General features: G+C 37.9%; 2 protein-coding genes and 1 pseudogene across 3 annotated transcripts; 1 reads left to right on the top strand and 2 right to left on the bottom strand.

The window, feature by feature from the left end:
* Positions 1–115: 115 nt before the first annotated feature.
* Positions 116–1,590, top strand: LOC113724975 (septum site-determining protein minD homolog, chloroplastic-like). Its single transcript, XM_027247899.2, has one exon. It carries the CDS (start codon positions 324–326, stop codon positions 1,335–1,337), a length of 1,014 nt encoding a protein of 337 aa, XP_027103700.1. The 5' UTR covers positions 116–323; the 3' UTR covers positions 1,338–1,590.
* A 188-nt stretch (positions 1,591–1,778) lies between these two features.
* On the bottom strand, positions 1,779–5,935 carry LOC140029972 (uncharacterized; annotated as a pseudogene).
* Positions 5,936–15,050: 9,115 nt separating this feature from the next.
* LOC113724974 (beta-carotene hydroxylase 2, chloroplastic) lies at positions 15,051–17,814 on the bottom strand. Of its 2 annotated transcripts, XM_027247898.2 has the most exons (7): positions 17,072–17,814; positions 16,792–16,851; positions 16,599–16,670; positions 16,143–16,277; positions 15,930–16,055; positions 15,676–15,732; positions 15,051–15,441 (listed from the first exon to the last, which is right to left on the bottom strand). In XM_027247898.2, exons 1-7 carry the CDS (start codon positions 17,474–17,476, stop codon positions 15,364–15,366), a joined length of 933 nt encoding a protein of 310 aa, XP_027103699.1. In that variant the 5' UTR covers positions 17,477–17,814; the 3' UTR covers positions 15,051–15,363. The 2 variants fall into 2 exon arrangements, with proteins under 2 accessions (XP_027103699.1, XP_027103698.1); XM_027247897.2 differs by having other exon boundaries at positions 15,183–15,441; positions 15,930–16,277.
* Between the last annotated feature and the right edge of the window lie 7,577 nt (positions 17,815–25,391).

The following is a 25,391-nucleotide window of genomic DNA, read 5'->3' as shown; positions in this document are numbered from 1 at the left end:
AATTATTTTTTTATTTCATATATATCACACTAAAAAAATACTATAATCTTCCTATTTTCGGATTAAATATAAGATTTGAAAGGACACCTTAAAAGGAGTTGGTGATGGCCTTAGTAGCAAATGATTCACACGTTAACGAACCAACTGCTACCTTTTTAGAGGGAACAAAATAAATGCAGTAAATTTCTGTTTCCGATCGCAGCCCTTCTGGCCTTTGTGCAGTTTCCCACTATGTAACATGTTCTTCTTCTTTTCTTCTACCTCTATTCATTTCTGGCCATTAAAACTCTCTCTCTCTCTCAGAAGCAACCATCAAAACCAAAATGGTATCTCTACAGCCGCCGCTAACAAACTCCAACACTCTATTCTACTCCACTCTGACCCCTCCCAACCCATTTCATTATTTTCCCAACCTCTACCCTAAAACCCTAAATCCCCCTCCCCCGCCACTAAAGCCACCCCACTCCCTCCCAAAAATCCAATCCATCCTCCAATATAACCGCAAGCCCCAGCTCGCCGGCGACACCCCACGAGTCGTCGTCATCACCTCTGGTAAAGGAGGAGTCGGCAAGACCACCACTACCGCCAATGTTGGCCTTTCACTTGCCCGCCTCGGCTTCTCTGTTGTGGCCATTGACGCCGACGTCGGCCTCCGCAACCTCGACCTCCTCCTCGGCCTCGAAAACCGCGTTAATTACACCGTCGTCGAGGTCCTCAACGGCGATTGCCGCCTCGACCAAGCCTTGGTGAGAGACAAGCGCTGGTCCAACTTTGAACTCCTCTGCATTTCCAAACCCAGATCCAAATTGCCCCTTGGCTTCGGCGGCAAAGCCCTCATTTGGCTGGTCGATGCCTTGAAGGATCGCGAGGAAGGCGTCCCGGATTTTATCCTCATCGACTGCCCAGCTGGCATTGATGCCGGGTTCATTACGGCCATTACCCCTGCGAACGAGGCAGTTTTAGTGACCACCCCCGATATTACTAGCCTTCGGGATGCCGATAGGGTGACTGGGCTGCTGGAATGCGACGGAATAAGGGATATTAAGATGATTGTGAACCGGGTTCGAACGGATATGATCAAGGGGGAGGATATGATGTCGGTATTGGATGTGCAGGAGATGCTGGGATTGGCATTATTAGGGGTGATTCCGGAGGACTCGGAGGTGATTAGAAGCACTAATAGAGGGTACCCGTTGGTGCTGAACAAACCGCCCACGTTGGCTGGGCTGGCTTTTGAGCAGGCGGCGTGGAGGTTGGTCGAGCAGGATAGCATGAAAGCTGTTATGGTGGAGGAGGAGCCCAAGAAACGCGGTTGGTTCTCATTTTTCGGAGGCTAGAAACTGCAAAAACTTCTGGCATTTGTGAGTAGAAATGAGTTAGGGGTGGTTCTTTTGGGAAGACAACACGAGGTTGATTTTTGTACTTTGTTAGCAGATTTTGACAGGGAGATGAATTTTCTCATAATGTGTATAGTTCTTTTAGGGAAAGCTTCTGCAGTTGTTTTCACGACGAAAATTGGAATTTGGGTGATCAGTCCAAATGCATTTGTATTGCGATAACCTCCAGAAATGCTTACAAGTTTTTTGTGCATCAGGCCATAAATCAGGCTGGAATTCAAGACTTGTAGATCATGAAAGGGAAAAAAAAAAAAGGAAGTAATCTTGAGTCGATTAAGGAGGTTGCTTATTTCTTACTGTTATCAAGCCTGTCGTGGACATTTTTAAGCCGGTCCTCATCACGATGGCGGTCGAGATGTTTCTGCAAGCACTGTCAGAGTGTTAAACCATAAATTCGTGTACTTTGCAATCAAAACTAGAGAACCTCTGAAATTGAGCCCAATCACAAATTTACCTTAGAAGTACTAATTACACACAAGCGTCAAGTAATAGCGTGAATTATTGTACATCTACATAAATTATCCTAGCACTTATGGCTATAAACATGTAAATGCCTGTTTTTGGCCCCTTCTATCTTTTTTGCGGCCAATGTGCACTTTACTTGGGCAAAGAAGGCGGATAAACCTGTAGTCTCGATGAGCTGGAAAACTGGAAACCATAATGTTCCATGGCCTTCCTTTATCCTTAAATTAATTTCTGCTTGAAAAGTTTTTCTTTTCAACTGCAGAATCGTTCCCAGTGATCTTTGCACTTGGTTCTGTTGATGCTATCATCCGGCCTCTCCACCTAGGAAACTGACTTCCTTGCGAACTCATCCGCTTGCCATAGGTGACATATTGCGCTGCCGTATCTTGCAATTGCAGTTGCCAAGAATCACTTTTTTTCCAAAAAAAAATCTCTTTTGTCGCATTCTCTTCCAAAGCGCGCGCATATTCCATCATCATTTGCTTAATCGTTACAGCTCGTGGAGCAGTTTTCGGCCCACTGCAGCAACATCTCCTATCCATATAAACAACTTCCTCAATAATAGCAGATTGACAGAAGTTAAAATTTTCTCTGTTTTTGTCCCTAAAACTGTAACTCCTCACACAAATTTTGCAGACCTGCTCCTAATGTCAGGATAACTACATCACGATCAGGATCAGCGTTTATTGAGACCAGCAACCTCTTGACCACATCTGTCTGGCAAAGAACCATAGAGACGTAAAAGATATCAAGCGGAAACTTGAGAAGAAGACAAAGCATATATGTACATACTGAGGCTAAAATTTAGAGTTTGTAAATCCTGATGATAATATTTGGCACTTGACCGTCAATAGATAGAGGGTCAATTTAGAGAGAGAACCCTAGCAGAAGCTTTTATTAGATATTAAAGTTTTTGGCAACAATGCTTACATGACAATATGGCCTTACAAGGTTCCACCAGTTTTTCCCTGATTTCCTGTACTGGTTTGTGGAAGGTATTGTCATGAAAGAATAAATTTCATCTCACCAGGGAAAGGATGAATTCAGCTGATAAACCAACAATTGACGCTGCCAGATCTCTACCAGTAACATTCCAAAGATTGGACCTTGGTTTCTCAGGCTGCATATATCTTGGTATCATAGGTAAAGGAATTAATGACCTTCAAAGTTGGAAGCTTGAAAAGATAATTTGCACCGTCAAATTCATACCTTGACATATGTAAAATAATATCACCAAACTCGAACCAAGCAACTAAATGTACGGGAACAAATTTGGCCACAACAGAAGAGTATGAACACCCGACCATAACAAGTCTAGTAACCTTTCAACACACACCATGACATTCATATCAATCACTCAGCGTAGTTTTGCAGTGATTTTTCCTTTGAGAATACAGATACCGATTGTTGGCCAACTAAAGATCTCATGTTGCCATTGGACATGATTAAATATGCATGCACTTAATATATGAAGATATATATTCTTTACTTGATGCGTTTAAATGTTTTGACTCACCGCAAGTGAATTAAGAACATTGTGAACTCCTGGTACTTTGTAGGCTGATGTCTGCAACAGGACGCCCTCTGCAACAGGTCAGACTATAGTTTCTTAAGCACTTGGAAAAGCCATCTCGCTGTAGAATTTGGTCAAATCATTTAGCAATCAAATTTGAACTTGAGAAAGTAAGATACTAACTGGAAGTGCACATTCCTAAGACAATGGCTTGTATGCTCATGGCCCATATATTGCTTGTCATGTGGTAAGTTATCAATTCATTCGCTTCCATTGTGCAAGTGCAAGTATACATCACATAAATCCATGTGATTACAGTTTTACACGAAGAAACTAAAGTAAACATCCTTCACAATTCAACAATGATTCCTGAAACTCAATCAGATGTGTTTTAACTTGAGTTACATTCCTACTTTGTAAGCAAGACGTAAATCACATAAATCCATGCGATTACCAGTTTTACACGAAGAAAATAAAGTAAATGTGCTTTACAATTCAACAAAGATTCCTGAAACTCAAAATCAGACGTGTTTTAACTTGAGTTACATTCCTACTGCATCAGACGAAGTCTTGTAAGCAAGACATTAACCTACCAGTTTATAATCACTTCCCCCATGTGCATTTGAACATACAGATGATGCATGCCACTCATTTAACTTTGAAATACCATAAGTTGTAGTACTGTAGCTCTCGCTGAATAGCTCTAAATTATGGCTAAGTTTGACTTCATCTGAAGCATTCAGTATTCTTGCTCCCTGTCTGTCGCTAAGCAAAGAATATGCACCTGAACCGTTATTATTGGAGTTCATTGCAAATCCTTGTCAAATTTGTAACAAAAGTGATCATGTGAGCATAAAAATAGCAACTCTGTCACCTCATAGAAATTTGTCTTGACCAAGAAAGGAACACAACATAGCAGGATTTAAACATAGGATTTAGCATGTTTCTACCAAATTATGATTTGTGCATGGGATTTAAACAGCTCTTGAAGTACATAATATAGAAATTAAAACTTCAAGACATAGCAGGATCTTCACCAAGAAAAGAAATTTGTGAGAAGAAAAGTTGCATATTTGCATAATATTGCTGATCAAGCAAAGGCCATTGCAGATGGGATCAAATTTGATGCATGAACAAAAATTAAAAGATAGCAAAATTTACCTATCTCCACATAAAATGAGATGCCCGCCGCTCCTTACTTACTTAGGAATCTCCTAAAAATTGTCCTGACCAACTTCTGATCGAAAACAAGAAGTACTTTTATCAGATCAAAGATGAGTAAGAAAATCCAATAGTATGCATTTGTGCAAGAATTAAACCTCATCAGGGAATATATCAACATGCTCCCAGTCAACATTTGTTACTACAGTGATATGAGGAGCAAATCCCAGGAAGCAACCATTATATTCATCAGCCTGTACAATGATCAGCACTGAGATTCAGTAGCTCAGCAATAAGGGGAGTATAGAAGAAGTAAAGCCCTAAAAGCCATAAGAAATTCCCTAAATGAGATCAACATAGATAAGATGATATCTTTTTGGTTTCTTTCCAAAAACCACAGTGTTTTTACACCTAAAAAAAGTGAGAAAGTTTCTTCAAACAAAAGACACGAACTTCACTATTGCAACTTTTTCAGTAATTACCAGACATATCCTTTGTTGATCTAGTGTAGTAAAATGTGCAGTACCTCTAAGATGAAATTCAGACCGCTCCCATGAATCACATTCTCTCCAGCGAACTGTAAAATGTAATATCATTTTTTCTAAGATCAGGAATTTAATTAGATTGATATAAATTATGCTACCACTTTGTTAGTAATTCCCTGCAAACATTAGCATGAGCCAAAATAGAGAAAAATGAATGGAGACTGCTTATGAAGTGGGAAGCTTATGAATAGTAAAAGCAAAGGTCACAATAATTCAAATGATATAAAATTATACAAGAAAGTAATACCCGCGGCACCTGGGCACCAATGACAGCTGTAAGATCATCTCCCATCGCTTTTAAAATGTAAGCGATCATGCTTGTTGTTGTACTGGGAGCAAACATAGAGTAAACTCTAGTAGCAGCCTATCTTGTTAAAAGACGTTAAGCCAATAAATGCAAGGGTAGGAAGATCAAGAAAATGCTACTATCACCAAGGTCTCAAAACCATCAAAATAAGCAATCAACTGGATTATTATTACCTAGTACATCAGTCCCAGCTCACTACACAAGGCACAGTTACATTCTTGGACTTGATATGGTATTTGTAACTTATCACATGCATTATCCTCCATATTTGACATCAATGCATAAGTTGCTGTGCTGCATCCTTTATGTTTGTCATCATGTGCATTATCCTTTGTATTATTTGCAATTAGAAGTTTTTGAATACGAGGCGTGCTACTGTATGAAATAATGCAAATGAAATAACGCATTAACTATATGTACTTCATGGGAAACCGAAAAAAAATGTGATCAACATCTGAAATCTTAACCACAGCATTATTCACCATGACTCCCAGAGACAGCTATGAGATTGTACGCCTCTGTTAGCTTTCCCTACCAATCACCTTGCTTAAGTCTGCAAAACATGAAAAGTTTCTCACCTACCTTAAGATGAGTGTGAATACCAAACCCGAATCCAGTTTGATGGAAATATCAATAATAATGTACTTACACTGGAATCCCAGCTGACTTGGCATGTACAATCTCTACGTTGTCTGGAGGAATGGCACTCAACACAACAACAGCATCAGGCAAGGTACTCTTTTTTTTTTTTTTCTGGAAACGTTAAGATTTTAAATTGATTAACCAAAGTAATTTTACAAATAAGCTATACATCGTGTACAAAGACACTAACGAAACCATTGTTCCTCATCCAATGGAATGCTTGCAGCATCTATATATTCGTTCATCTGGGAGCAGATAAAATGGGCATTGCATAAACATTGAGCTTAGGCTATTGATCTCCTCCACCTGAGCAAACTATCTGATATCTTTAGCTCTTCCTGACTTTAGTTTTCTTAGCAACTGTTGGTCAGTGATTCCAACTCTTATGTGGGACCAGTGTTGTGCTCTTGCTTTCACCATTGCCAGTTTCATTGCTTCTGCATAATCAAGTAGGCAATGTCCAGCACTCCTCTCTCATGGCCCATACAGCTTTCTCCTGACAGTTGCTATCAGCTGCAACCACTCCAATCCCTACTACCTGCCCTTCCTCCTCGTTAGCCATTGCTACTTCTACATTGATGCACTCCCCTTCACTTTTGTTTAGTCCTGGCTCGTCTATAGCTCCAGCAGTTTCTGAAATGCTCATTCTCCTGTTCCTCTCTACAGCCTCCGAGTGTTCCATCCATTCTTGCAGTGCCTTCTGTACCACTTGTAACGCTTGTCTTTCCTCTGCCTCAAACACTCTTTCATTCCTTGTTTTCCACAGCTGCCACAGGATATTGACCGTTAGTCCAATATGGTTCATCCCTTCCTGTCTACATCTTGCTCCTACTAAAGCAATCCACCACCTCTTAAAACTGCCTCTTTAATCAGCTATCCCATCCCATTGTACTGGTGATATATTCCACGCTTCTTCTGCTTTCTTGCAGTGGAACAAAAGGTGTTCCACAGTTTCTACTTCTTCTCCACAGCCTGTACATATGGGATCTCCAACCTTTGTTCTGTCAAAGATTAGCTCTTTAACTGGTATTGCATTATTCATGCATTTCCAGATAAACAACTTTAGTTTTTGTTGGACATTCAATTTCCATATCTGCTTCCACAACTGCTATCAGGCAAGGTACTCACTCAAGCTACCAGAATTTCCAAAATTTAGTTCAGAATGACCCACAAATAAATGAGCACCGGCTTCCTGTAGTGCAGCCATGTAGCTATTCCATACCATGGTTCAAAGTCGCGGTCGCGGTCGCGGTCGCGGTCGCGGCCCGGAACGTTCCATATCGGTCTTGGCATATCGGTCGCGGTCTCAGTGAGATACAAATTTTAAAGTATTTAATATTCTAAAAATTATTAATAATATAAAAAAGTATGCTAAATAAAAATAATTAAAAAATAGCAAAAGAAACGGCCAAGTCAATCCGTCACGGTGTGACTCGGCTGATTTCTCATTTTGACTCGAGATAACTCGGTGTAACTCGGCCGAGTCAATCCGTCGCGGTGACGACTCGGCCAATTTCTCGGCGAGTCAAGTATTTTGGTATCGTTTCGTCACGGTATCGTATCGGTAGAGGCCGAGACGGTGATGATCCGGCCGAGTCGTCTCAGTCGGTCTCGACCGAGACTTCGAACCACGTTCCATACAATATCCGAACCACTGACCTCATAACCCTGTAAAGGTTGCAACTTTGTTTATACATTCTACCCACAAACTCAAAAACTCCAGCTTTAAATAACAAGAAGAATGGTCAACCTAAATAAGGTGAGCCGGAAACCTTCATGAATTAATTAAAAGATGAGCTTCTGAGAAAAGATGAAAAACAGGTTTATGTCATGCTTGCAAGTAGCGTTTTTTTTTTGGGGGGGTGTGTCAGGACTTAGGAGTTGAGGAGAGGAGCATGTAGTAGTTAGTTGCTTGAGGGCAAGCAATGCAAGACCAGACATCCCACAACCTCCAACACCCACGAAGTGAATCCAACCCTTGTCTTCTTTAGCATTGAATTTTCCAGGATGATTACAGCTCGATTGAGCTGCCGTTGCAGAGACAAACACTCCATTGGGCTTAACGGTACTATAGCTAGTCGAGGGCAAGGTAGGTGTCCAACTGTTGTTTTTGGTCTCTTGGAATCGCTCAAGATTGGCTTTCCCGCCAGATGTTGGGAGAAAGTGGTGTTTGAGGTTCCGGGGATGGTTTGTCGGAGAAATGAACCGCGATCTCACCGCCACCGCCGCTGATTTCATTTCTCTGCGGACAGCCGGACATTGGTTCTATTCTTTGACCGACTACGACCATCTCCATTCGGTCGGCTTTGTTTTGTTTAAGTTTGACTCAATTTCTAAAGCCCATTTTAGCAAATTAGATGCGGATTGAGACCTCAGAATTTACAGGCCGTGGTTCAAATCCCTTTCCCCTCTCCGCCTTTTCTCCCTCCCTATTTCTTAGCGGCCTCAGAATTTACAGGCCATAGTTCAAATCCCTTTTCTCCTCTTCGCTTTTTCTCTCTGCCTATTTCTTATATCTAATCCGTCTCTTGATTTTTATTTTTTTTTTTTTTTGAGAAAAAGGATTGCAGGTTTTCTTCGCAAACGAATCTTTTAAAAAAAAATTTGCGGCTTAAAAACAGGTGATCTCGAGTTGTTGAGGACCTTCAGCACACTGGTGAAGACAATTCTTTCGGGCTTTTACAAAGTCCCAATAGCCTAAAAATGGTAGGCCTAGTTCAGGAGAGAACACAACTTTAAGCATTGGCCGACAGATGCAGTTGAAGACTCCAATTGTACTTGAGAGGCCCATTCTCCCTGGGAATCCTATTTCCTTATACTCCCTCCGTCCCACTTTGATAGTCATGTTTCTTTTTTCACACAATTTAAAAAAAAATAGTTAATTTTATTAGAAAAGTAAATTTAGATTGCTATTTTCCTAAAATACCCTCACATTAAATATGGTACAACTTTATGGGAACTTGAATTGATGGTAAAAAAAAAATCAACTCTCATTAAATGGGATAGGTTTATAGTAACAACTACTTACATTGAATAAGAGTATTTTAGAAAAATTAAAATACAACTACACTTTTCAATTGAAAAGTGGACTATAATTTGGGACAGCACAATTTAAAAAAAAATAGTTAATTTTATTAGAAAAGTAAATTTAGATTGCTATTTTCCTAAAATACCCTCACATTAAATATGGTACAACTTTATGGGAACTTGAATTGATGGTAAAAAAAAAATCAACTCTCATTAAATGGGATAGGTTTATAGTAACAACTACTTACATTGAATAAGAGTATTTTAGAAAAATTAAAATACAACTACACTTTTCAATTGAAAAGTGGACTATAATTTGGGACAGATGAAAAAGAAATACAAGACTATCAAAGTGGGACGGAGGGAGTACTATATTAGAATGAGTTGTGGTCAAAGAGGGTTTGAATTTCAACCGCATGGATAGGGGTTTTTTGGGAATGCGGAATATTGTATAGTTTTTGTTTAAGTTTTTGTAGGGGTGGCAATTTTCGACACGACCTGAAAACACGACATCGTCGACACGAACCTAACACGAAATTAATGGGTTTGGGTTGAGGTTTCGGGAATTCGGGTCAGAATCGGGTTGAACCCGATGAACCCGAAAAGAAAATATGTCGATTTCGGGTCAACCCGTGGTGACCTGATATGACCCGATATGACCCGTTTACGAATTAAAAATAATTTAATAAACATAAAAATAATTTTATTTAACTAAACTAAGTTATTCTTTTTTTCAAAGGCATTAATTACTTAATCATAAATGAATTTATTTAATTTGTGTGAAGTTGAAATTATTATATTTGGACAAATAATATATTATATTATTTTTTACTTTTATACTGTTTTAATTTATTTTATATTTTGTTTGGGATAAAACACTTTTACGGTGTTTAATTTATTTTAGATTTGATTTGGAATTATTTATTTAAATTTTTATTATTTGATTATGTAATTAGTTTTGTGAGAAATTAATTTTATTAGAAATTACAGTGATAAATTAATAAATTAAAATTAAGTTTCGGGTCATTTCGGGTCGACCCGCCAACCCGTCAACCTGAAATTTTCGAGTTCAAGTCAGTATACCTAACCCGTCACGGGTTGGCGGGTCGGGTTCGGATCAACAGATTTTCTGACGGGTCGGGCCAACCTGATTTGGACCCTAATTGCCACCCCTAAGTTTTTGGTACAACTGAGAGCAGCATATGTTTAGATATATTTACTGAAATATCCTCATTTTTGTACATTTAAAGTTTTGATTTATGTAGACATCTGAGTATTTCTAAAATATGGAATTATTTTGCAAGCGTTTTTGCATCAAGTACAGCTCATATAAACTTATGTGTTGGTATAATTATTGAAATGGTGTTATAGACATATTTAATTGAAGCGTGGCTTTTATTGTGCAATTAATACAAAAATATATTAACACGTTGCTATAACTAGCCGTTGGAGGGTATTCCTTTACCTGAAATAACTTATGTCTTCTCTTGAGCGATTTTCAACTCATATCTATAAGGTTCTTTTAGGAATGGTAAAATTATAAAAGTATTGATAAAATAAAGTGTACAAGTGTATGCCATAATTAGAATGTACTATTATTAATTTTGTCATATTTGATGACTATTTCTTTCCAAAATATACTATTATTTTGTCCAATGAAAAATTCTCTTTAATCATAGGCACCAAACACCTGCGCGATGCGCGGGCACTCATCCTCTAGTTTTGTTATGTTAAACAGTCCTATTCCTATTCCATCATAGGTTTGTCATCCAAAATGTAAATGCAGTTCAAGTATTAAATTTTTTAAAAAGTAAAATTAATGTGAAAAGTGTACAAATGTAAAAAAAGGATAATAATTGTTTGTACGTGCATCACCCTATTTTTGTTATGTTACACTCTTACTTCCATTTCATCATAGGTCTATCATCCAGATGTAGATGCAATTCAGGTATTAAATTTTTTATAAAGTAAAATTATTTTAAAAAGTATAATAATTATTTATATGTACATTTATATAATAGATTGAATATGACTTAAAATGTGTTAACAAGTATTGCTGAGCATTCGTCAGGAAAAAGCCCTCCTATTAGTTTTGAGGATTTATTTGACTCAATACTCTCGTATTGCTACGTATTGTGTACTACATATAAAGAGAGGAGAACGTTGGCGTAAACTTTTTGTATCACTTTTTCTATTTCATATTTTACCCTCCAAATAAAGGTAAAATGATACTACCATCCCAACAAAAAACAAGGGCACACAAACACAAAACACATACACACGCCCTTATTTTTTGACCTCGATAGAACTTCTAATAAGACAATAACCATTAACAACTTCCTATTAAAAGAAGAAAGAAAGAAAGCAAGAAAGAAAAACACAATACTTGTTCTAAATGAGTATAATGCATGGATAATAAAAAATGTAACAACTATCAAAAAACTTAATAACTTTTTATTTTAAAAATTTTCTTGTTTTAAATTTACACACACACACGTAGTGTGTGTATTTCCCACTAGTTAGCATGACAGAGTTGAGACGTATGACTCGATAAAGAACCTCAACCAACAAAACGGGGACAGCCACTAGGCCTTTGGCTTGGTGATGTGGGAGGTAAGGTTCAACTCTTGCCGACCCTTGACCTCACATCAATTTATTATTATATGTGGCGGTCTTAATTGACCATAAAAAAAATTAAACAGGAAACGAGGAAATGCCAAGGAAAAGAAAATGGATGCATGAACCTCAATCCATTCACTTTCAGATTTTGTTCACTAATGCAAACAACTAAAAAAGAAAAGAAAATGGATTAGAAATAGCATTAGACCCGAAAAAAAGGGGTCTTTGATGTAAGGGACGGGGGAAAACGGTGCCTGGACGCAAGAGTTAAAAAACTTTCTACCTGACTACAATGGATTAATTGCCACTGGCCATTTGATCCAGTGGTCATCACCATCTTTGGTGATGCTGGAGGTCAGGAGTTCAACTCCTGCCTCCCACAAACTTGTCACTTTACGTGGCTGGTCTTCTGCCTCCACGTGATAGCTCGAGCGGTCCGCTCCCCCTCCTTAGGGTATGGTGATCTTCCTGGCTTGTTCAGGGTTCGAAACCCGTTGTTAACGTGCTCGGTGTGGAGTGGAGCCTCCTCTTCCGAGCCGCAGGGATTAGTCGGGCCCCGTAATGATTGACCCGGTCCGCTCCCCCTCCTTAGGGTATGGCGACCTTCCTGTCTCCTGTCTCCACGGGATAGCTCGAGCGGTCCGCTCCCCCTCCTTAGAGTATGGTGACCTTCCTGGCTTGTCCAGGGTTCAAGACCCGTTGTTAACGTGCTCGGTGTGGAGTGGAGCCTCCTCTTCCGAGTCGCAGGGATTAGTCGGGCTCCGTAAGAATTGACCCAGTCCGCTCCCCCTCCTTAGGGTATGGCGACCTTTCTGACTTGTCCAGGGTTCGAGTCCCGTTGTTAACGTGTTCAGTGTGGAGTGGGGCCTCCTCTCCCAGGTCGTAGGGGATTAGTCGGGCCCCGTATAAATTGATCCGGACACCCTTGTGTTGAAAAAAAAAAAAAAAAGAATACAATGGGTTAATAATTCAGATGTAAAAGGGGAGATACTCAACCTCGGCATATAAATTTATTTATTTTTTTAAAAGGATTTTATCGGCGTGATTCATGATTGATGGCGCGTGCGAGATGACTTAACTATTGGGAGGTGGCAGAAGACAAGGGGTTGGTCGGTTCAAACTTACTGGTACAAGTTTTCCTGACAGTAACCCTTTAATTTCGACCGGAGGCAATTACCAGATTACATCACCAGGTTATCACGACAAAACTTTTTTTTTTTTTTTTTTAAAAAAGGGGTATGTTACGTATGTATACGTACTTTGGTTATAATTATATGACAGATGTGGCATAGTTTAATTTGTAAAGCTCTAGTTAGAAAAGAGAGAGTCAGAGCTTTGAAAGTCAAACTATCAAATTCAAAAGGATAAACAAAATGAAAAGAGAATCGGTCAAAAGGTTGAATGAACTGGCTGATCAGGCAAGCAGAAATCCATTAGTAGCAGTATTAGATAACTGGAGACGCAATTAGAATTCCACCGACTCATTAGTGGTGGGTCTACGAATCTCTTGCTCCGCCATGCATCCAAAGTCAGTGGATCACTCTCTTTTTGGCCGGATGGGATGGGATGGGACGGGACGGGACGGAACCAACTACTTTAAGAGTAGTTAATCTTCGAGATTGCCTCAAAACTCCATTTAAATATAGGTCAACGGATCGAATTACTTAATCTTACATTTTAAAAATTCAGATTCTTCTGAAATATTTTGTCAGCTAGTAAATAGACATCTATCTAAAAATGATAATGGTTCAGTTCTCTCGAATTTTCACCTTGATCCTGTTAAGCCATCTTCTTTCTATAATATAGAACAAGAATAAATCTATCATACCTGACAGAACAAAAAAAGATACCTGACAGAAAAAAAAAAAAAAAGATGGGATGGGATGGGACGGGACGGGACGTGAACCCAAGAAAAGTTTGGTATTGATTCATTATTGTTCCAATTCCGCCAGGGTACTCTTCATCATCTTCATATTATTGCCTCTCTACAAATCTTACACGTAGTCCTGAAAGAAAAGAATAACTATAAAATCTCACAACGCTTGATTCATTGATTGGAAGGTTGACGAGGCGATCCAACGCGATGCCCGGATCGCCCGGAAAAAATAACTAAACAAGGGGAAAAAGTTCCCTATCTGGCTCCAAGGGATTGGTTCTTGGTTTTCAGTGGGTAACTAGTGGCTCTAACGACCATGATTATTTGCAGATTACAGTACTAAGTACTTATTCATTCGCCCCATTTGGATGACTCGAGAATAAGAGCAACTTTCTGCAGGTCTCTTTATCGTCATTGATTTGTTTATTTTCATGGGTGACAAGTCAACCGGCAATTAAATATTTTTTGGTGTAGGGTCCTGAATTATATAGAATGAGTCGTCAGATGTATTTTAGATGGATTTGGGACAGGAATTATCATCAGACGGACCGTTTCTGAGCAGTTCACAGTCTCCTGAGCAATATATACGACTGCATGGACGCGGGGCTGGAACGGTTGTCAGAACAATCACTTCGAAAAGTGTAACACCATTTGTATATGTATAACATCATCTGTATAAGGTATAACAATAGAACAACAGCGAGTAACATTAGAACAACATTTTTGTGGGTTTCACACGACGTGAAAATCAACTTACAAAACATGATTTGAGTCGCACAAATTTTTGAGACCTCATCCAGGCCGTGAACTGCCTGAGACGGTTAACCATTCCCGCGCCTCTGTACACTCTTACACTGCCGTTCTCAAGCCAGACATTCTAACATTGACGAAGAATTGTCGTGCGCTATCTTTTTTTTTTCTTCTACTAATAAATGATATGGTTCATTCGTGTTTAAACTTAGATTATCATACATTTGTTAAAAGAAATAAAATGGCATGGCATTCGATTCTTTCTACTTCTTAAATTCTGTCCCTCCCCTCCGGTTGGAAAAAAATATTAAAAAAAAAAAAAAAATCAAGAGCTCAAGACAAAACAACACGTCTTAAAGTTTTGTATTTCAATTTTAAGCATGCTGCCTGCAAGATGATTTGGTTCCCAATTACATTATTTATAAATTATAAGAAATTAGCGGGATGGTTTATTTGGCCTGCCTCTCAAATTAGGAGAGATACATACAGGCAGCGCTTTGATATTGAATAACATCCGCAATAAAAATGAGGGACTCTGGATACATAATGATGCCCTCTGCTCATATCATTATCAATCTGATATCCTCGAGGGACAGTAAATGATATTGTTCAAAGTTTTGAGATTTTGTTCAGCTTCAATTTAATCAGTTCCTTCTTTGTCCCTTTAAAATGAAAAGATCAAAAGTGAAAAAGAAAAAAAAAAAAAAAAAACAGTTCCTCCCTTTCCTTTTCCCTTAATTGGCCGTCCTTTTCCATATGAAATTTCCGGTACAATTGTGATTGGACGTCAATTTGTACAAGTTACAAGCGAACGGACCTAGTAATTTAACACGCTAAGCAACACATTGCTATTGCCGCAAAGAGTACTGCAAGAAGCAACTAAATTTGGACAGGGACCGGATTAAATTACTCAAAATCCTTGCTCGAGTCTCTCTGTTCCTTAAAACTCTTTGACTAGTCAAATACGAGGTCAAAATCAAGTCCATATTAGGTCGAACCCCCTCTTTTCTTTTTTTCTACAGCCGCGACAAAATGCGCCCCGTTGAATTAATTTGACCCTTTTATGAACCCTTACGCAACTTGATTCTCCGGTTGATTTCCTTTTCCAGCTCTTCAAGCCCCCCTACTTTTTCAAGTTCCTGTATCCATCAACAACCACCCTGCATTAGGATTGATTTGTTCTAATCTTTTAGTTACACTACTTTTTTCTAGAACGGGTAAAGCCCAAGGATGTTTTTTTTTTTTTTCCCCAAGAAGTGGGAGGTTTATTCCTAGACATGATGAATTAACTAAAGCAATAGTGCACTATCAATAATTAAAAAAAAAAAAAAAAGGAAAGAAAGCGGGAAGCAGAGGCTGAGAAGGGAAACCACCTTTGGTCCTAAGAACAACCCAAATGGGACGCCGTTGAACTTGTCCGAATGATGCAGCTGAAAATCCCACACACCAAAATGGAAGAAGATGGTGGCCGTTAGCTTCGGTTACAAAGGATCATGTGTACCACAATTTATTACTCCCCGATCCGCTGTTAGTATGATGTATGAACTGCTAATTGAGGACGACCCCCGATTCGCATGCAGTACTATAAAAATGGATTCTGCTACAAAAGTGCAGAAAGAAAGAATACCTGATGTGCAGCTGCAACTCTTCTGAAGTAAGGAACATTTGCAATGGGACCAACCGGAAATCTCTTGTGCACCAGACCATCGTGGACGAACATGTAAGCCATGCCAAACACTGTAATCCCAAGGCCCTGCACGTCAAAATCATAACTTTCAGTATAAAAAGCGCACGGGACGAATACAATCTTGAGCGATTGTGAACGAGAGAAGGCACTCACGGCACCGAAGCAGAGGCCAGGAATGAGGCCCTTGTGGAAGAAGCCATAAGAAAGGAGGGCTATGGCAGGGACGGCGTTGATTATGGCGAAAACGTCGTTAAGCTCGAAGGGCCCTTCTCTTGGTCTATGGTGTGACTGTAATGTGTAATCATCAAAAAGATGAATCAAGTTCCCGTGGAATTCCCAAGCAAGGTCAAATTTAGAAAAAATCTACGAGCGAGTGCTACTAGTACTAGTATAAATCTGCCGGAAAATTGGGATTATAATCAGTTAAATTTTAAGTGTAAAGATAATCTCAGTTGACAGTTGTGGTCGGATTGAATCCAATTTTTAACGGTCTATTAGTTTGTCTTCGCAACCGATCATCAGCGGGGACTAACTAGTTCATAAACATTTAATTAAAAGACAAAAGCGCCGAAATATGTATTATGAGAGCCGAAAGATTGGAAAGCGGACCTCGTGCATGTGCCATAACGAAGCGTGCCACAGCGCTTTGTGAGCCCATCTCGCCCAGAATTCCATTCCCACCTAAAGATATAAGATATAAAAAAAAAAACCAAATTCATGATCAAATTTCGATCAGACACAAATACCCAAAATCAAAAGAGTGAATTATGGATGAGTAATACTACTAGGACTAGAAACTTACAGCTGCACCAACTGAAAGAGCAAATGTGCCAAACATTTCCGAATAAGGCACCTCTCCGCCCTAATACCCAGAAAGCCAAAAAAAAAAAAAAATCCAGTAAAATATCAGGATGCAAGAAAATGTGACACACCCACTAAATTAAATCTGTTCAAATTGACAATTAGACATATGTGCTGGAGCAGAGTATAAAATTCGATTCTCTTCCTGCACATAAACAGAGAGATTAATACACATGATACACGTAAACAGAGAGAGAGAGTTGAATAATGGATGGATATACCTCCATTTGCCAAACAAATCTGTAGTAAACAGCCAGAACTGCCATGGAAGTAATTCCGAAGCTAGACATGACGGCCGCAACGAGATAAGTGAACCTCTCCGATCTCTTCCTGGCTAGTTTCTCCGCCGTTCTTGCATCAGAGATCCGCTTCGCCATCGCTTTCTCGCGCTCTCGGGCTTCCTCCTCGCTTGTCACCAACTGGGCTTTCAATTCCTCATCCTCCAGCACAAAACAAACCGTCAACCTGGGCTTCCTTCGATGCCTCCGAGTTGTGCTGAATTGCTGGGCTAAAGGGGAAAAAGTCAGGCTATCTGCGACTAGGGAGGTGGGTTTTCGGGTTAGAAATGAGTTGACCCGGAAACAGACTGTCTGGGCGCCGGCTGCGACGGCAATTCCGGCAGCCATAGACGGTGGTCGTACTTGTATCCGGTGTTGGTTTTCTCAGAATTTGGAGAATTCTTGAGAGACGGAGAGAGATAGAGTGTGTGCGTGTGTTTAGGCGTCTTCTACTTGTAGAGCCTGATATAGGCTTGAAAGGAGGTGGGATTGGAAATGTTTAGAGAGCGATTTATCTGAACCGCCTGCGAAGTCTCAACAACGGCAAAGGCGGTTGCTGATGCTCGAGGAGGAGAGTCGAGACTTGAGAAATGAGACTATGAGAGAGAGTGTGTGTTTGGCAAAGCAGAGTTGCAAAGGTTAACTGCATGTAGACCACATGTTCTCTTGGTGGACGCTTCCTCACTCTCTCTCTTTGAATTCACTGCCTTTATATAGCTGAAGCTGAACCACTGAGCTTGGGGGTCTCTAAGTCCCTCCCTCCTGGGATCGTAGGTTACTATTTCAAATCTCACCAGCAGCAAAAAATTTTTAAGAATAATATTAAAATATTTTTTTAATTTAATAAGTCCTGTGTATTTTAAGTCTCTTTAGGCTCTTTTTTCTTATAAATTATAATAGAATAGATTATATAATTATTATCATCTTTGAAAATATATATATATATATATGTATCGCTGAAACTGAATGTATTCCAGCTTCATTTTTGTATTTTCATTATTCTTTTACTTCAATTGCCAATCAATTTTTATTATTGTGGATTTCCATAGAGAAAGTACTTTTTATTATTATTATTATGGGATTTTGTAACACATAGTATTTTTCTTTGAGGGATTTGTAACGGATTCTTAATGTACGCTGGTTATTTAACCTATCATATACATACATAAATTAATAATTATTATCCTGTCTGTCATTTATATCATACATTTCCAAAATATTAATACGTGAGTAATAAATAAAATTAGCGGGATGGGCAGGACTTACATAGGGTTAATAATGTAATATTGCATGATATGGGCTCATGCCCACCCCCTACCAATATTCACTGTAGGACTTAATTGGATGGACCAAGATTGGGTGAGTATAGATTAGTCCCACTCAAATTACTGATAATGTTGACCCAAACCATTTGTCGCAAATCTAATAAACCTTTTATCAAAGGTCCTAATTCCATCCCGCCTCAATATGAATTTTCACGTGTCATCGGGTGGACTTTTTTTTTTTTTTTGGTTGTTTTGAAAGTTTCCACGAGAGCAGACCGATGTGTGAAAATTGCTTCTCCCACCTCAGATTTGGAAAAACACACATTTTTGTGGAGTTTAAACATTTATTCATTCCTCGGGCATTTTTCCTGAAAAACTTCGGCGAAGATTGAGATGGCATTTGCGTGGTTTTGGCGAGAGGAAGGGGGATAAGGGCCAAATTCTAGGGATGTGGCGGTGGCGGTGGAGCCGCGGAGGCGGGTGAAACAAATAAAAATAACAAAAAAAGAGAGTTCAGAGTGAAATGACAGATGGCAAAAGCCCATAGGGAAGAAATCAGGTGGATGACCATCCGGGGAGATTGCGGGGGGAAGACAGCAAATCGGAACAGACGTTGGGAATGGTTTCGATTGCGTTCGGTCAATGCTTTCAGCCTAACACGCCTCCAAAAAATCTCGCCCTAGTCTATTAGAGAGTTTTGCCCCTTTTTTCAACAGCCTGAATCAGACTTTTGTTGTTTTATAAACCTAATCCCAGAATTAACCTCAAAAGCCGGCATTAGAGAGTTTTGCCCCTTATTGTCGAGGTTTGGGAAGTTAGTGTCGGCTACGCGGATGGGCCCATTTTTCCTTTAGCATCGATGCTTTTAAGGTAGGTTTGATGAAAAACCTTTCCATTTGGCGCCCTTCTCGACTAGGCAGCTCGATTGAAGAACCCAATCGTGTCATACAATTGGACAGTGAAGGTTAAGATGTCGCCACAATCGTTCTCGTTCGGTTATTATATATTTTACGTAACTTGTTATATGCTAAAGTTATTTTGTTGTACACATGAATTTTGTTCGTGTACACTAATTTAATACTCCTTCTGTCCCGTTTTGTTAGTCTTGATTTTTTTTTTCACACAGATTAAGAAAGTGTAATTAATTTTGTTGGAAACATAAATTTAGATTAGTAATTTCCTAAAATACCCTTATGCTAATCAATGCACTCAATGTATTCAATGTATTGGAAAAACTCAATGTATTCAATGTAGTGGGTTAGTATTTAATAACAATGTATTAATAACAAGATATTTAATAAGGGTATTTTAGACAATTTGAAAGATTACTACATTTCTTAATGGGAAAGTGGACTACAATTTGGGACGGACGAAAAACGAAAACAAAACTAACAAAGTGGGACGGAGGGAGTATAGCATAATTTTTAAAATATATATATATATATATATATATATATATATATAACAACTGCATCAATTGTGATTAACCTCGATCGGCCCTATCCTAATCCAATATCATGCCATCTTCATTCGTGCCACGCACACAAGAAAAAGATGTTTTTTACTGATGAATGTTGAGCATAAAGTATCAAATCCAAGTGCATAATTGCCCGCTTTGTCCTAAGCTGAAAAATGTTACTAACTTGATTCGCGATTAAAGTGAAGTAGTCATTCGGTAACTTATTTAACTGCATCATTTCACGCTCTCATCTCATAAGAGCAAAGAAAAGTTACAATAATTATTCCAAATAATCTCGTATTATTCAAACGTCACATCACCAGCGTCCTGGATCTTCTAATCCCTTACGTGCAAGCCAATTGAGTGGAAATGCACCTAACATTCTCACAGTGGTCAGCATTTTGGTTGCTCCGGCAATTAGTTAGGTAACGCTTACAAATATTTTGTAAAAAGTTTTATTTACATGCCATCAACAAGATTTTTAACAATTTTTTTTTATATATTTGTAATATTTTTTGTCTCGCAATGGATTGTAATTTATTTGAGATAATTTTGTGAAAAATACTGTAGCACTTTTTTGACGTGATGCATGTGAGATAAAACGATGATTGAAAAATATGTGATGATACAAGTAAGTCGGTGTGTAAATAAAATATAAATAAAGTGAAATAAAAGACAATCCAAACGCACTAATAATAATATATTATAGCGTGATTCAAGAAACTTCTCAAAATAATCTTTCTATCGAAACACGCTAAATGCTATCCTCTCCTTACTGTGACTATCAACGTCCGAAAAAGAGCACCAGTGAAGAGATAATCAGTGAATGACCTATAAAAGAGAAAGGGCGGAAAAAAAGAAGATTCGGACCAGTAGCCATTATTGATAATGGGTGGGTGTGTCGGACCGATGCCTTATGAGCTACAGGGCCACTGAAAACGCTCGAAGGTTCCCTCGATGACACGGACAAGCATCATTAAATGAAAAGTATGCGGAACAAATCCCGGACTAGGATTTTCAGTCATCACATCATCATTGTTCTTCGTGGGAAACCGGAAGGAATTCTATTGTTTGTCGAAAGATTGCCGCTTGTCACCCTTTCTAACTTTCGGGTGCAAAATCGACAAGGTCAAGACTGCTTGACAAATGTCCCTTTTTTTTTTCTCACTCTTTTTTTTTTTTCATGGGAAATCGGATGCAATATATTTGCGTGTTGTTTTTCTTTTCGTCGTGACTCTAGCTAGGAGCAAGTTTTTTGTTTAACGGGAAAAATGCACTTTTCATCCTCAAATGTTGGGTTCATGACTAATTTCGTCCTCAAAATTTCATCAAGAATACATTTCATCCTCAAAGTTCTTAAATTTTTGGTCAATTAGGGACAATTGACAGAATAATGCTCAATTTGGACGGAAAGCTGCACGCGAGAAGCATGTTCTATTAGAACCAACAAAAAAGGGCTAAAACCCATTCAGAAGTGTAGATACTAGCGTTATAACTTCTGAATTCTAATTTTTGTATCTTTACGTTATTTTGTTTATATTCAGTAGGAGCCATGTCAAGGACCACTTGGAATGCATTTTTGACAAGCCTATGCCTCTTATTTTTTGATGGCTTTAGTTGGTTATATTAATTTGGTTACAATATCCAGTTTGGTTGCAACTTTGGACTGTTAAAATTTAAGGCAAAACTCTACCAAAATTTTCCTTCTTACCTTATTGACATGTAAATCAGCATGAAGATAAAAATAGTTGGTGATTTTTTTTATATAATGCCTATTTTAGCTTGGAACTGAAATCATACACATAAATAACTGATAGTTTTTTCAAATAATGGACGAAAGCAACGAACGTTTGATAGTTTATGGGAAATAAAAGAAACCCACAAAGAATCCTATGCATAGCCAGCATTTTTTTCATTTCTATAGAAGGTAAAAAAAGAAGTTATAAAGAGGTGATAATTTTTGGACAAGATAAAAGAGAGGAATAATTTCAGAAACCTCCCATGAGGTTTTTGACAATTTCACTCACCTCCCTTAGTTTTGAATAATTACATTAACCTCCATTCATGCAATAAAATTACTATAATATCTTTCACTTATAGATAATTTCTAAAAAAGTCTACAACTAAAACTAATATTTCATTTTAAAACAACGGTTATCACACAAAACAAATTCTTATTCTCTCTCTTCGATGCTCTCTCTTACATTTTCTCTCCTATATTTCATAGTTCACTTTTTTTCCATAGTTGCCATCTACACAACCATCTAATACATCCCGAATCCTCATTATTATGGAAATAGATCCTCTCTTTTTTTGTTTTCCTTTTTTGTAACTATTATTGAATTGACATTGCTAAATAATAGGTTGTCAAAGCATATTTGTTATCAAACTAAATGAAAATGAAAAGAATGGCGGCGATACAAATTACAAACAAGAAAATAAAAAAGATGGCTAAAAAAGAAACATAGATTGAGGAAGATTACACTATTATACCAATTGTGTTTAAAAAAAAAAAGAATTTTGGGATATAAGAACTATAATCAAATTTGCCCAAAAAACATAGAATGTGGACTCTAATGTTGCTTTTGGTTGCTCCTTATTGGTATTCTTGGTGGGTTAGATTATTTTAACATCAACAAGCTTGCATCCATTTCGATTGAATTTGAATAATGACATTGGTCAATTTAGATGCAAAATTTGGGTAAAAAAATTAAGGAAAAAGATTAGATTGAATGGAATGGTTAATTGTCATAATTGATTTGCACAGGAAGCTTTAAAGCTGCAAAGTTGGGCTTTCGAAATTATGAGAATACGAGGATTAAGTTAAGGTGGCTTATTGACTTCGTTAGGGTGGTAGTGATACCGATGGCAATAGTTGCAATGTAGAAGAAATTCATGAGCGAGTTTTCCCCCCTTCTAACTAATAAAGAGGTATTTTAGGGTTTTTAGGACAAATTTAGCTTAGTGGATTTATATTGTTACTAAAATGCTAATAGTAGAGAAGGTAAGTGTAATCTTTTAAATTAGAGAGGACCTACCTGCAATAGTCAAAAACCTTCCCTGAGATTTTTGAAATTATCCCTAAAATTAAAGTTATAAACAACTGGTAGTTTCTATACAAGATAAAGAAACAACAACCTATCAATTTTTTATGGATTTCCTCTATTTTTGCAAATAGAGTTTCCTCTATTATATTTTTTTATAGGTAAAAAATAAAAATAAATTTAAACTAAATGGACTGGGTTAATTTAATGCGTTTCGATAGATACTCAAATCCAAGCCATCTATAACCCCTGAATAAATGGATGTCGACCATTTATGTCAACCTTTTTGCTAGAAATGACTGGATTTAGAATGGTGAGGGTAGTTAGAAATTTTTTTAGAATTACAACAAGAAGAGGAGTGGAGAGGACATAAATGAAACAAGAACTGGTTTTATCCGTTTTTTGTTGAATGCAAAGTTGGTTCTAACAGGGTATGCTTCTTACGCGCTGCTTTCCGTCCAAATTGAGTGTTATTCTGTCAATTGTTCCTAACTGGCCAAAATTTAGAAACTTTGAAGATGAAATGTATTCTTAGTGAAACTTTGAGGGTGAAATTGGTTATCAACCCAACCTTTTGAGGATGAAAAGTGCATTTTTTTTCTTTGTTTAATACTAGAGCAACTCAATTGATTTCCCTCTTTGTTTGAGAGAAGTTTATTGTCTTTTTTATTGGAATTTATGGAGTTCCCTTGGAGCATCAATTGGGAAAGACGAAGTGTAAAACATCTTAATTGGTTTCTAAATTCCAAATATCCAAGTTAACCGCTGTAATTAAGGAGAAAGATTGGGTCACAATTTAAGTGGTACCCATCCATCTCCTGCTATTTATATTATAGGACAAGGTCGTTATCCTGCCTTGCATTTCCAACTTCTTGATTTTGGAACAAAATTTTTACCGTCCTTGAATTGGAAAATGAAAAAAAAGAAAAGAAAAAAGCTCGTTATACTTAGTCGACATGGGGAACAAGAATATCATATCCCCAGACACTGAGAAAACTAGAAAAAATGTATCTCCTCTCTTATATTTATACAATTGTCACATGCATAGTTATTAAACCCAACCCGGGAAGGAACCCGGCGAATGAGGTGGGTCAACGGGTTACTGGTTGAACCGGTGGGTCATTACATATATTTAAATATTATATTTCATAATTATTTATATAAGATATATGATATAAATTGTAATAAATAATGCCATAACAAAAGCTCATTTAATTTAATTTGTTATAAAATAATTGATTCATATAAGAATCAATCAAATATAAAGTTATTTATTAATATACCAAACTTCAAGTGTAAAATTTTATCTATATTTAGTGTAATTATCTAGTTTATTTATGAATTTTAAGTGTAAAAATTTATTAAAAATAATATTTGTCTTTAAATGAATTATGTAATATGTTATTTTTGGAATCCATTTTATAACTTATAGAGTTTGGAGGGTAATAAATTTTTATTAAAAGATTCCAAATAAATTTGTTTTAGAGAAAAAAAGATAGAATTGAAAAAATATTTATATATCATAATAAAGCTACTATATCAACATATTTAGAAGTAGTTTGGTGGTAAGCAGGCGATAGTCTTGGGGCAGAGGTTCGAAGTTCGAGTTCCAACAATAGCAATATAATTTTTCCACAAAATCCGGTTAGTGACAAAACTGGCCGGGTTTCCGGTTTAACCCGGTTCAACCGCCGGATCGTTGACTAAGTCAACGGTCTCTTTGCACAAACGATCTGATTCCAAACCCGGCCCGGTCCAATGACCGGTTCGATCGCCGAACCGGACCGGATTTTATAACTATGGTCACATGTATTGAACCAACTTGTTGACCGAGTTTGTTATCGGTTTGCTTGAGTTATCAATGCGCCAATAAATACATCTGTATGAACACCGAATGGACGGATGGGACAGAAGATAATTTCAAGACAATGGATTTGAAACGTTACAAACTTCAATGTTCATCACATGATGGACTAAATGCGATACTTGCTATCTAATTGGGCTTATGCAGTGTCTGCGGATAAAAGATCGAGTCTCATTACCCACAGCCTCCCTTTAACGAAGTCCACATTTTCACAACTTCAGGTGGTACAGATGCGGCGGGTCATCGAGAGAGAGAGAGAGAGAGACATGTTAGAAGAATAAGTGGCCCGCCAAGCAGTACAACAATGATTAAGATTTGGGCTTTACACCAAATCATAATACGCTTCTCTTTTCATTTCGAAGATTGAGGACTCATGGGCACTAGGCAGGAGTGCAGGATGATGGAATGGGCCAAGCATGTCCTTTTGAAGAGGCCAAAAACAGTTTTTAATTTTTCAACAATGGTTAGAGCCTAAATTGATGGAGGAGTGTATTGTGTCTAGTTGCTCAAAAACTGGTGACCTACCTTCACATGGGAAGAGCGAACTGTCCAATAGAAGGACATATATGGGCAGGGAACTGTCCAATCGAGTCCATACCTATGATTTTTTTATTGTTTTTAATTTTTGACC

Source organism: Coffea arabica, chromosome 2c, assembly GCF_036785885.1.
Source record: "Coffea arabica cultivar ET-39 chromosome 2c, Coffea Arabica ET-39 HiFi, whole genome shotgun sequence".
Lineage (NCBI taxonomy): Eukaryota > Viridiplantae > Streptophyta > Magnoliopsida > Gentianales > Rubiaceae > Coffea > Coffea arabica.
Note: the sequence above shows the minus strand (reverse complement) of the source record. Positions and strands in the feature narration are given on the sequence as shown.

Bases quoted from the DNA above. Each gene is read 5' to 3' on its own strand.
- LOC113724975 (XM_027247899.2), top strand. From the start codon at position 324: ATGGTATCTCTACAGCCGCCGCTAACAAACTCCAACACTCTATTCTAC.
- LOC113724974 (XM_027247897.2), bottom strand. From the start codon at position 17,476: ATGGCTGCCGGAATTGCCGTCGCAGCCGGCGCCCAGACAGTCTGTTTC. The intron at 16,852-17,071 runs GTATATCCATCC...TCTGGGTATTAG, and splicing joins GATTTGTTTGGCAAATGGAG to GGCGGAGAGGTGCCTTATTC. The intron at 15,733-15,929 runs GTATTCTTTCTT...TGGGATTTTCAG, and splicing joins GAGTTGCAGCTGCACATCAG to CTGCATCATTCGGACAAGTT.